A 12,919-nucleotide genomic window follows, 5' to 3' on the forward strand; every position below is an offset into this window, starting at 1 on the left:
TATCACAACGCAGGGTCGCCACGGCAGCCAGCTGACTGATACACATTCAGATGTAGCTCTTGATTCTCTGGTTCATTGAGAGATCTTTGAAGTCCCATGTGGCTTCTAGAACTTAGAACTTAGGGTTCCAGAATGCAGGTTGTTGGGAGAGAATGGAGCCACTTCTACATCAAGACCACTTCAAGTTAATGAGCTCTGAAATATTAAGTTTCTGAACATTTAGGACAGATCACTGATAACTCAGTGGTCCTGCTTGGTGATGTACCCCCCCCCCACACCAACAAGAGAAACACAGAGAGAAGAGAGGGATGGGGGGGGGGGAGCAGACAGAGGAGAGGAGGGGAGGAGAAGAATTCTATACACTTGTATATACAGTAGAGGATATGAGAGCATGAGGTCCTCGGCAGACTAAAGGTGGCCTTCCACAACGACGTCGTCTAGTGCCAGTGTCATGGCACTCAAAAATAAACATAGCATTGAACTCTCACTGGACGGTGTCCAACTCTTGTGTGTTCTGTTACAGTTCTGCCTAAAACAGAATTCCGGAGCATTCCGGAACCCAAAAAACTAAACAAAACAAAAGAAACATTCCGGAACAAAACAAAAATACCAAAAATAAATCCAAGTGGAGGGAACCATTCTGAGCAGAATCAGGCCGACAAGACCAGTGTGATTGTTTACAGATCTACCACCCTGTAGGAACAGAGAGAGGGAAGGATTGATCCAAAGCACCAACTGACAACCCTCTCTCTCCTCTGCAGTTTGTGTGGACAAAGTTACCACATACCTGAATGCTGCAACTATTGCATTCCTCAGTAAAAAGTACAGCAAATCGAATCTATTCATAACAACAGGTGGTTTAAAACCAGATTCATCCACAGTTTGCCCATGTAAACAGAAAGTGTTATGATTTCAAATGAGTTTTTTTTTTTTATATATGCAACCGTGTGTTAACCCAGCTAGCTACATGTACTGCTTCATGCGTGAGCATACTACATAGCAGTGCCCTATCTCTACTGCCCAGACTAGTGGTTCTCTATAAACCATAGATCAGCACACTGGAGTCCACACTGGTTCTGTTCTAGTACTGCATCAGTACTGGCGGACCAGACTATAGTCTTGGTGATTGGAGCAGAGCAGTCAGAAACCATGCTCATGGTGAAGCTAGGTACGACCCGAAATAAAAAAACAACAAAGGTCAAATCAAACCCAAAATGAACTTGTTTGGCAAATTGTCCACTGTGACTGAGCTGACCAGCCCCTGGAACCTACATAGGAGTAGGAGGCTCTGTGTATCTCTGGTCTGTCGGCTGGCGTTGTGTCAGCATTTGACAGCTCTATTTATTTAACTCACCAGGCCGTTGCTTCCACAGACCCAGTCTGCTGCTCCTGGCATCCAGGAGACAGTTAGCATAGCCGATCCATAGCCCCGCTAACCAGGCAGGCTAAGGCTACATTGGGCAACAGACTCTGGTATGACCCGTCGAGGCAGGACTACAATGACCCTAGCTTAAAGACTACAACTGGAATCTAAATGTCCATGTCCATCTCTGTGAAAGTGTCCTATCATGCCTAAAAGGCATCCATATTGAGATGTGGACATCAGGTGACCCTGGGGGGTTTCTAAAGAAGCAACAGCTTGGATCAGAGATACAGGCGTCAGACGCCATCTTGGATCAGAGATACAGGTATCAGACGCCATCTTGGATCAGAGATACAGGTATCAGACGCCATCTTGGTTGGTTTGAAAGTGACAAAAGTGTCTATTAACAAAATGACAAAAATAAGAGAAGGCAGAAAACAGAGGGATATAGAGAGAAATCATAAATACAAGGTAGGTAGTCCCAGACCACCTACTGACTACACCTCCAACCTCCTGTTAAATATGGGTGTTATTATGTACACTGAAAACACAAATTAAAAGGAAATAAATGTTTTCCTTTTCAAATGGTGGTGTTCTAGAGAGCAGAGCTCCTGAAATGTTGGCTTTTTCAAACATCAACAGGGAATATATATTTGTATATGTTCTATATAAACACACAATATATGAAAGCAGAGATGTCTGGAAAAATATGTTCATTCAAGTTGATACAAATAGATTTTTTTTTTTTTCAGAGACAGAGAGAGACAGAGAGAGAGTGAACGTGTCAAAGGAGGAATTAGGCACAGTCTTGCAACTTTTCTTTTCGTCTGGAGGTAGAAACCTCGTATCCAATGAAAGAGTGAAAAGGCCAGAATCTGAACCTGTGAAAAGAACCCCAGAAAACCCCCAGAAAGACCAAAATGACAGTTTGAACACGTCTTAGAGCTACATTTGGATTGACTAGAGGCAAGATATCAAAAGAGTACTGGAATGTGACCTGGTTTATCCAGCCTTCATAACCCTTCATAACCCTTCATAACCCAGGGGGAATAGAGAAGTGGAGATTTAAGGGCCGGGGGGGGTGAGATAGTTAGAGAGAAAGAAGGGGTCCCTATGTCACACGAAAGTGGGTCCTTGCGTTCTCATGATGTCACTAAAAAGGAGGTCCATGTATTTCGATGACGTCACAAAAGGAGAAGGTCCTTGCTATTCGATGATGTCGCTCGAAAGGGGATTCTAGCTATTTCCATGACGTCACTAGAGGTCCTTGGTGCATGGTGATGGGGATGTTGTCTTGACGATAAAGGCTCCTCCCCTTAGAGACGCGAGAGGAATCCTGGAGCGGTGGATGATGTAAGGGACGATGACGATGTGTTGGGATGATATGGGGGGGGGGGTCATCCTCGCGTTGGGATGATGACGTCGTTCCTAGTTCATGGTTCTGTCCGTGTCATTTCCTGTCACGTGATCACCAGGCCTCTGTGTAGCGGACGTCCACCTCCTTCAGGTTGGGGAGTTTGGCCTGAGAGAGAGAGAGGGAGAGAGAGAGGAGGAGAGGAGGAGAGGGAGTGACGGAAGGAGAGAGAAGAGAGAGATCAGAGACAGATCTTGGATCTTCTCGTTCCTTCACACTTGTTGATCTGAGAGGCTTTTGAGGAAGACGGGGGCTAAGGGACAGTGGCTAAGGGCCAGGGGCTTGGGGACAGGGGCTAGGGGACAGGGGCTAGGGGCCAGGGGCTAGGGGCCAGGGGCTAGGGGACAGGGGCTTGAGGACAGGGGCTAGAGGACAGGGGCTAGGGGCCAGGGGCTTGGGGACAGGGGCTAAGGGCCAGGGGCTTGGGGACAGGGGCTAGAGGACAGGGGCTAGAGGACAGGGGCTAGGGGCCAGGGGCTGAGGGCCAGGGGCTTGGGGACAGGGGCTAGGGGACAGGGGCTAGGGGACAGGGGACAGGTGCTGAGGGCCAGGGGCTTGGGGACAGGGGCTAGGGGACAGGTGCTAGGGGACAGGGGCTAAGGGACAGGGGCTAGGGGACAGGGGCTAAAGGACAGGGGCTGAGGGCCAGGGGCCAGGGGCCAGGTGCTAGGGGCTAAGGGACAGGGGCTACGGCTGGCTTTAGATGGTTGATGCCTCAAGGTCTCCCCGTGTTTCTCTACAGAGAGTTATCTTACCTTGAGGTCCTCGTACGTGTCTGCTGTCAGCTTGGTGCTGTTCATGTTCAGGCTGCAAAGGCTCTTCATGGCTGAGAACACACACAGGTGCACACACACACACACACACACGTCAACATGCCATCTTACACATATACACACACAGACCTGTGTATCCATCTCTACATCCTTCCTTGGCTGGAGTACTTTGTTAGACGATGATTGTTAAAGGACCACACACACACACACACACACACACACACACACACACACACACACACACACACACACACACACACACACACACACACACACACTGCTTAAGTAATGGGACAGTGAAGCATTTTTTCTTATTTTGGCTCTATACTCTCAGCTTTCATTTGATGGTATTTGTGCACATATCGGTTTATACAGAGTCCCCCACCAAAAGTAATGGGACAATTGGCTTGACAGGGGTTTATACAGAGTCCCCCACTAAAAGTAATGGGACAATTGGCTTGACAGGGGTTTCTACTTAGTCAGCTGTGTTTCGTCACATCATTTGTGCAGGCATGACAGACATGTCTGGTACTGATTCTAGGCTAATTCTAGGCTGATTCTAGGCTCTGCATTTGCCTTTCAAGTCTGCTATTGGAAAACCCCCAAAACAACTGTCCCACAGATCAGGAACACTCTCCAGGAAGTGGGTGTAAATGTGTCAAGAGACGAACATCCGCAGAATACGTCACCAGCCGAACTACAGAGGCTTCACTGCAGGGTGTAAACCACGAGTTAACCTCAAGAAGGATGGTCAGGTTAGTTTGCTAAAAGTACCTAAAAGTCTGCAGAGGAAAAAGATCTTGTGGACAGAAAAGAGGAATATGATCATGTACCAGAGTGATTGCAAAAGGGAGGTTTAGAGAGAAGATTATTTACAGCATACCCTAACCCTAACCCTAACCTCATCTGTGAAACATGGCCTGGCAGAGCATCACCAGAGAAGACACCCAGCGTCTGGTGGGGTCAATGGGTCGCAGACTTCAGGCAGTTATTGCATGCAAAGGATTGTTGACCAAATACTAAACATGAGTGCTTAATTTGGACATTATATTAATCTGTCCCATTGATTATGGTGCCCTGAAATAGGGGGACTATCCATAAAAGTGTAATTTCTGAATGGTGAAACCAGTATGGACACAAATACCATCAAATAAAAGCTGAGAATCTCTACTTTAACCTCATAATAATTGTTTGATTTGAAATCCAAACTTTTGGAGTGTGGAGCCAAAAGAAGAAAAAAATGCTTCACTGTCCCATTACTTACGCAGGGCGCTGTATATACAGTTTGGTTGTTCAAGTTTTTGTTCTCTGTACATCAGTGGAGGCTGGTGGAGGTAGAAATCGGAGGACGGACTGATTTCTACCTTCAGCAGTCTCCACTGACATACATATAGAGTAATGAGTCTGTTAGTGAATGAGAGTTCAAGGGTCAGAGGTCATGGGGTTCTTACAGCTGAGGGCCAGGAGGCCGGCGTCGGTGACGGGCGTCTCACACAGGTTCAACACCTGCAGGCAGGCCAGGTGCTCCGACAACAACCGCAGACCCGCGTCTCCAAACTGACCCCGGAGAGAGGAGGGGACAGGAGGGGACAGGAAGAGAGTTCAAATCATTTAAAATCACGCAGAGAGTAAGACATCCAATTCAACTGAAATATAACTAAGTGTTTTGTGTGTCTGTCTGACTGAATGACAGACTGTGTGTGTGTGTGTGTGTGTGTGTGTGTGTGTGTGTGTGTGTTCTGACCTGAGTGGACCACAGGTTAAGCTGTTTGAGAGAGGGCAGTTTGATGAGTTGTTCAGCACAGGCACTGGTGACGTTGGTGAAGGCCAGACTCAGGTTCTCTAGGTTGCCAAAGGAACCGGAGCTCAATAGACGAGCCAGGTCAGCATCCTAGAGAGGCGGAGGGAGGGAGGGGAGGAGAGGAGGGAGGAGGGGAGGGGAGGGAAGGAGCAGGGGGGAGGGAGGGGAGGAGGGGAGGGGAGGGAAGGAGCAGGGGGGAGGGAGGGGAGGGGAGGGAGGAGGGAGGAGAGGAGAGGAGGGAGGGAGGAGGGGAGGGGAGGGAGGGAGGGGAGGAGGGGAGGGGAGGGAAGGAGCAGGGGGGAGGGAGGGGAGGGGAGGGAGCAGGGGAGAGGGAGGAGGAGGAGGAAGGGATACAGGGGGGAGGGGAGGAAGGAGGGAGGAGGGGGGTAAGAGATATATAAGGGGAACAATTAAGATAAAAAGACATTTTTAAAAATTGTTAAAAAATTGCCTTTATGTTAAATTAATAATAATGTTTCTGAAAAATGTCTTATGACTAACAGGGTGAGCCTGTTCAAAGCTGTAAATGGTAAATAAAGATAACTGTTGCAGGTATTACACAGTGAGTGTGTGTGGGGAGCTCACCGTGGACTTGGAGGGGAGAGTTAGGCGGGTGGGGCCTCCTTTCCTTTGCTGAGAGAGAGAGAGAGAGAGAGAGAGAGAGAGAGAGAGATAGAAAAAAAAAGATGGCGTCTGAATACAGGCCTTGCAGTTCCTTATTAAGACAGCAGGGGGTGTCAGGGAGCATATGAGCCAACCCAGGCAACACAGGGCTCTCTCCTTCTCACAGGAGACAAGGGAGATAATAGGCCCGTCCTGGAAACAAACACTTCCAACACAACTAGGTCTCGATGTTCAATGAGCTCTCAGGGGCGTGAAGCTAGTCAGTCATTAGCTCTACTAGGAGTTGTGTTGACAGACCAGTGGTGACACAGTCTAGCTCTGTCTCCGCTGGATCATTTGGGTGATAATTGAGTTGATACATCTAGGCTACCGTAGTTTGTTGTTGCCAGGCAGATCTCTTTAGGGCCGTTTCTCAGACACAGAGTCAACTTGTACTCCTGGACCAACCAACAAACAACAAACACGTTGACTCAACCGGGGGTCTGGGAATCAGGCCGGGCGGGGGGTGCGTTTAGCGTTGTGTAGTAAGCTAGTTCGAGTGTAGTGTAGCGTGTTTGTGTGTGTGTATGTGTGTGTCTTTGTACCTGTGTGTGTGTGTGTCTTTGTACCTGTGTGTGTGTGTGTCTTTGTACCTGTGTGTGTGTGTGTGTGTCTTTGTACCTGTGTGTGTGTGTCTTTGTACCTGTGTGTGTGTCTTTGTACCTGTGTGTGTGTGTGTGTGTGTGTGTGTGTCTGAGTCTCTGTCTGTGTCAGTCTGAGTCTGTGTGTGTGCACGTGCATGCATGTTCTCATTCGGTTGTGTGTGTGTGTGTGTGTGTGTGTGTGTGTGTGTGTGTGGGTGCATGCGTGCGTGCGGGTGCGCGTGTGTGTGTGTGTGTGTGTGTGTGTGTGTGTGTGGGTGCGTGCGTGTGTGTGTGTGTGCGTGTGTGTGTGTGTGGGTGCATGTGTGTGTGGTAGAGGTGTGTGTGTGGTAGAGGTGTGTGTGGTAGAGGTGTGTGTGGTAGAGGTGTGTGTGGTAAAGGTGTGTGTGGTAAAGGTGTGTGTGTGTGTGTGTGTGAACAGTAACTCACCAGCTCTTTGAGCTCCCTCTGCCTGTCACACAGCTGCTCGTACATGCGCAGCCCCACCTGGGTGCTCTCCAGGGTGGAGATGATCTGCAGCTGCGTGTCCTTGTTCTCAATGATGTTGTACTCCAGCATCAGACACAGGATCTGCAACACACACACACACACACACGACCGAATGAGAACATGCGCGCACGTGCACACACACAGACTCAGACACACACACACACACACACACAGGTACAAAGACATACACACACACAGGTACAAACACACGCGCACGCACACGCACAGACACAGACACAGACACAGACACAGACACAGACACAGACACAGACACAGACACAGACACAGACACAGACACAGACACAGACACAGACACACACACACCTCCACCATGGTCTGGTTCCCGCGCAGTGCCAGCAGCATGCAGGGCCCCAGCTTGTTCTCAGCTAGAGAGAGGAGGAACTTCTTGGTCTTGTAGCAGGAGCCCATCAGGATGTGGACCTGAAGAGAGAAGACCCCAGTCAGACCCCGTCAGACCCCAGTCAGACCCAGTCAGACCCCAGTCAGACCCCAGTCAGAACCCAGTCAGACCACAGTCAGACCCCAGTCAGACCCCAGTCAGAACCCAGTCAGACCCCAGTCAGACCCAGTCAGACCACAGTCAGACCCCAGTCAGACCCCAGTCAGACCCAGTCAGACCCAGTCAGACCACAGTCAGAACCAAGCCAACCAAACAAGCTTGTGGCTACATGGTATCCAGCTACTGCCACAACTGCCATAACCCTGTCTATGTTTACTTCAACTTATCACAAACCCTGACAGCATTGAGCAGGTAAACCATGTCCCTAGTCTACAGTAACCACGGTGACAGCTAACAGCTAACGCGAACCAAGCTGACAGGTGACAGTGATCTAATTTTGAGTTGAAAATGAAAGACAAGAGCACAAGTAGTGAAGTGCCTCCGTCATCGTTGTGATCTTTGTTTGATAAGGAGAATCCGCTTGTGTACTGAAACCCCGACCGTGTGACTACCCTGCTGAAAGACCCGAATCTGCCCGTGTACCGGCCCCAGCTCTGAATCTGCCCGTGTACCGGCCCCAGCTCTGAATCTGCCCGTGTACCGGCCCCAGCTCTGAATCTGCCCGTGTACCGGCTCCCGGCTCGGCTCTTGACCCCTGACGATTCTAATAATACGGATTAACTGGAACCTACCATCGACTCTCTCTCCCCCTCCCCTTTTCCCCCGGAACCTCAATAATAAAAATCAAGCTCAAATCAAGACTTTTTTCTAAGACGATGACAAAATGCTATTGGACGCATGTCTCTTGTGAGGGACAGAGAAGCCCCGCCCACTCACCATACTGGCAAATAGCTCCCCGTCATCATCACAGGCCACGCCTCCTGGGCTGTACAGCTGGAACCAGCCGTCCTTCCCCGAGCGCACACTGAGCAGACAGGAGTGGACCTGACACACACACACACACGCACACACACACACACACACACACACACACACACACACACACACACACACACACACACACACATACACATAAGTACAGCACACATAAACTATAATCTTGGCAACACCCAAAGGTAGACTGTCAAAGTTGCACATGCACGTACGTGTGCGTCTTGCACACACACACACACACACACACACACACACACACACACACACACACCTCCTGTCGCGGGTCTTCTGCAAACCTCTGGATGACGTATTTGAGTTCCCTGTTGAGACAGACACACAGACAAAGACACACACACAGAAACACAGACAGACAGACACACACACAGACAGGTATGTTAGACCCGATCCATGTCCAAGTTCCATATGCTACTCTTTGTAACGTGAAGCTAGTAAAACGAAACTGTCTGTATACACAGACACTCAGCCTGGCCTAACAAACTCATCTGGATGTTGACAGGACACAGAAAAGCAGTGTCTGGACATACTTACTTTGTGAATTTGGCATGTGCAAGGGCCCTAGAGAGCAGAGAGATAGAGGGAAAGGGAGAGAGAGAGAGAGAGAGAGAGAGAGAGAGAGAGAGAGAGAGAGACATCAGTATAAACAAAACACACTTAATACACACTAACTAACCATCAAGACGAAACAGACAATAACAAACCCCAAACTAAACACTCCAATCTGGCGTAGGGTGGTGAGGACATTTTAGCTTGATTGCATGGTACAAACGTACGTCATTATTTTCTGTAGTTACATGTAAGCAACACACGGAGTGTGTGCCTGTGAGTGTGTGTGTGTGTGTGTGTTCTCTGTCTGACTCATTGGGCTGTGGGAGTTATTGTGTGAGTGTTGTTGCCGTTCCTAATGATGGCTGAACGATCAGGTTAGTGTGTGTGTGTGTGTGTGTGTGTGCGCGCGCGCAGGTGGGCAGCAGGTGAGTCCCAGAGCCCCGACAACAACAGCCCTGTGCAGTTGACTGATAATGAGGGGCTGGGCCAATTACCCCGGCCCCCCCGGAGCAGGCGCCAGCCCCCCAGGACCCGCTGTCCTCCCCCTCGCAGGCCCCCTGGGTCACACACGTACGTCAACACCCCCCCACCCCCCCAGTTCACACCACCGGTGAAAGGAGCATGAACACACAGACAGCCTGAGGGGAGAGGAGGGGGGTGGGGGGTGGGGGGGGGGGTAGATCATTCAGGTCCTGTGCTTTACCCATGACACTGCACTGGAGATGTGTGGCAATTAGGACAGGTAATAATCAAGATGGCAGTACACCTGGCGCCGCCAGTCCACTCACTCTTTAGGGAAGGGGATGGGCTGCAGCAGACTAGCCAGGGCTGGCCTCCAGTCATCGTAGTCAGACCTGAGAGGGGGGGGGGGAGAGAGCATTTTACAATCAATCATACAGTTGATGACATTAACACCTAAGTACTAACAGACTCTTTCACACCCTTTGTCCCTTCACATCCTCTATATCTGATGGCAGAGAGACCTCCTGAGAAGAGGAGAGACCTGAGAAGAGGAGAGACCTCCTGAGAAGAGAAGAGAGATCCATAGAAGAGGAGAGACCTCCTGGAAAGAGGAGAGACCTCCTGAGAAGCAGAGAGATGTCCTGAGAAGCAGAGAGATGTCCTGAGAAGCAGAGAGATGTCCTGAGAAGGTGTGACAGGCAATAAAGACAATTGTGGGATAACATAACCCAGAAATATAGGGACACAGAATGAGTGAGGGATGGAGAAAGAGAGAGAGGGACACAGAGAGGGAGAGAGAGATGGAGAAAGAGAGAATGGGAGAAGGACAGGTTCGGAATTTAACAGGGTCTAAGTCACATTCAGGAACATGAATAACAAAAATGTGAATTCAGCCTACACATTTTGTTGTCGCCTAAGATTAGAATTTCTCATATTCTCTATTATTATTTCATGAATTGAATGAATGCTTGCCTGTTTTGCCAATAGGCCCGTCACATCAGAAACGTTTACAGTGTCCTGGAAACGCCCCGAAATGAGTTCACAGAAAACGGCACGAGAAAATAAAATTAACTTCCTACCCTGGAGAGAGGTGGAGGGAGGGAGGGAGGTCCACGCAGAGAGGTGGAGGGAGGGAGGGAGGTCCACGCAGAGAGGTGGAGGGAGGGAGGGAGGGAGGTCCACGCAGAGAGGTGGAGGGAGGGAGGGAGAGAGGTCCACGCAGAGAGGTGGAGGGAGGGAGGTCCACGCAGAGAGGTGGAGGGAGGGAGGGAGGGAGGTCCACGCAGAGAGGTGGAGGGAGGGAGGGAGGGAGGGAGGGAGAGAGGTGGAGGGAGGGAGGGAGGGAGGGAGAGAGGGAATGTTGAAGGTAACCCTGAGAAATAAGGCCATGTAAAATGAGAGAGGGATGAGAGAGGGATGAGAGAGGGAAGCTGGCAGAGAGGACAGAGAGAATCTGATCCATTGTTCTCTGACGCACAACAAAGACGTGAATTCAACGGGCTGAGCAGAGGATCACATTCCTTCATGTTAAGTAACAGTGTCTTTGTTACAGACGCACACTAACGCTTTTCAGGTCATTCCCCTCCATTCTCCCACACACACACTCACACACACACTCACACTCACACTCACACTCACACTCACACTCACACACACAAAGATACAATACAGTACAATACACACATACCTACCTCCGCTGCACATTTACACCTCGACACGGACACACACACATGCACAAAGACACAATACAGTACAGTACACACACAATGTCCGCCCCACTTTTACACCACGTCACACACACGCACATACTGTATGTACGTACATAGGCATAATACAGTACCACACACACACACACTTTTACACCACGGCACACACACACAAACAACTCCACTTTTACACCATTTCACACACGCCCCTCGTCCCTTCAGGAGGACACGCCCCTCATCCCTTCAGAAGGACACGCCCCTTCAGAAGGACACGGCCCTCGTCCCTTCAGGAGGACACGCCCCTCATCCCTTCAGGAGAACACGCCCCTCATCCCTTCAGGAGAACACGCCCCTCATCCCTTCAGGAGGACACGTCCCTCATCCCTTCAGGAGGACATCCTCCTCATCCCTTCAGAAGGACACGCCCCTTCAGAAGGACACGCCCCTCATCCCTTCAGGAGGACATCCTCCTCATCCCTTCAGGGGGGCACGCCCCTCATCCCTTCAGGAGGACATCCTCCTCATCCCTTCAGGAGGACATCCTCCTCCAGCTCTGATCTGTTCCCTGTCTGTTCTACTGGGAGACCAGGACCAACAGCTGGATCCAGCTGCTCAGTACAGGCCACACAAACAGCACCACACATCAATCTGTTTAAACACACACACACCCCTAACCCTAACTCCCCCCCGCCCTCACACACACACACACACACACACACCCCCCTAACCCTAACCCCCCCCCACCCTCACACGCACACGCCCCCTAACCCTGACCCCCCCCACACACACCCCTACCCCCCCCCCCCCGCCCTCACACACACACACCCCTAACCCTAACCCTCCCCCCGCCCTCACACACACACACACACACACACACACCTAACCCCCCCCCCCCCCCACAAACACACACACATACACTTCCTCTCAGAGTAACTCACAGCATCTTGAGGATGAGGGCGAAGCAGCCCAGCACTCGGTCTGCCTGGGCGGGCAGCTGGATGGACAGGGCGCTGAGGGCGGGGCTGACCAGCAGACAGTCGATGAGGTTGGGCTCGCTGTCGCCCCCCACTGGGCCCCCCTTCCGCCGCGCGTTGGCAGTGTTGTTGTTGTTACGCTCCAGCTCCACCAGGATCTCGCTGGAGTTGATGATGGAGGGCGGGGGGGAGAGGGGCAGCGAGGGAGGGGGGGAGAGGGGGCCGGACGTCGGGGGGGGCGGGGGAGAGGGGCAGCAGGGCTGGGGGAGGCGGGGTGGGGGGCTCGGGGCGCAGCAGGCGCAGAGGCATGGGGGGCTTGCGGTCGTTCTGCTGCTGGCAGCCGTTCCTGATCTCCTTCAGACTGGGGGAGTTGTCCCGACTGGAGGGGGGAGAGAGGGGGAGAGAGGGGGAGAGAGAGAGGCGGGGAGGAGGGGGAGAGAATAATCACACATTATATACCCAAGTTTATTACATTTGTATTATTATTATTATTATTATTATATAATCTAATTGAGAGTAAATCCCAGAGGAGTCATTGTAGAGATGCCACAGGGGTTCTGTGTCTGCTAGCCATCAACAAGCCAAAAATGGCTCCCGGGAAAATAGACCGAAATACTGTCAACAAATGACCTGATTGGATAAAGGAGGGTCACGCCTCCCCCACTCCCATGATCAAAAACTTGTTGAGCAAAAGCTGGTTGGCGTTAAAACCGAGGACTCTGTCGTCTAAAGAGATAAGACATTGATTAAC

The 12,919-nt window shown here is 50.8% G+C and overlaps 1 protein-coding gene across 1 annotated transcript in view; it reads right to left on the minus strand.

Annotated features, from left to right (window-relative positions):
- Positions 1-2,121: 2,121 nt before the first annotated feature.
- cmip (c-Maf inducing protein) overlaps positions 2,122-12,919 on the minus strand; it is a 34,465-nt gene continuing 23,667 nt past the window's right edge. Inside the window, 13 exon segments of the mRNA XM_083666740.1 lie at positions 2,122-2,885; positions 3,533-3,603; positions 5,002-5,107; positions 5,295-5,441; positions 5,937-5,984; positions 7,046-7,186; positions 7,430-7,546; positions 8,403-8,510; positions 8,731-8,779; positions 9,009-9,035; positions 9,815-9,880; positions 12,133-12,375; positions 12,377-12,547. Of these exon segments, the coding sequence (XP_083522866.1) occupies positions 2,832-2,885; positions 3,533-3,603; positions 5,002-5,107; positions 5,295-5,441; positions 5,937-5,984; positions 7,046-7,186; positions 7,430-7,546; positions 8,403-8,510; positions 8,731-8,779; positions 9,009-9,035; positions 9,815-9,880; positions 12,133-12,375; positions 12,377-12,547 (1,348 nt within the window). The 3' untranslated portion in view covers positions 2,122-2,831.

Source organism: Argentina silus, assembly GCF_951799395.1.
Source record: "Argentina silus genome assembly, chromosome: 3".
Classification (NCBI taxonomy): domain Eukaryota; kingdom Metazoa; phylum Chordata; class Actinopteri; order Argentiniformes; family Argentinidae; genus Argentina; species Argentina silus.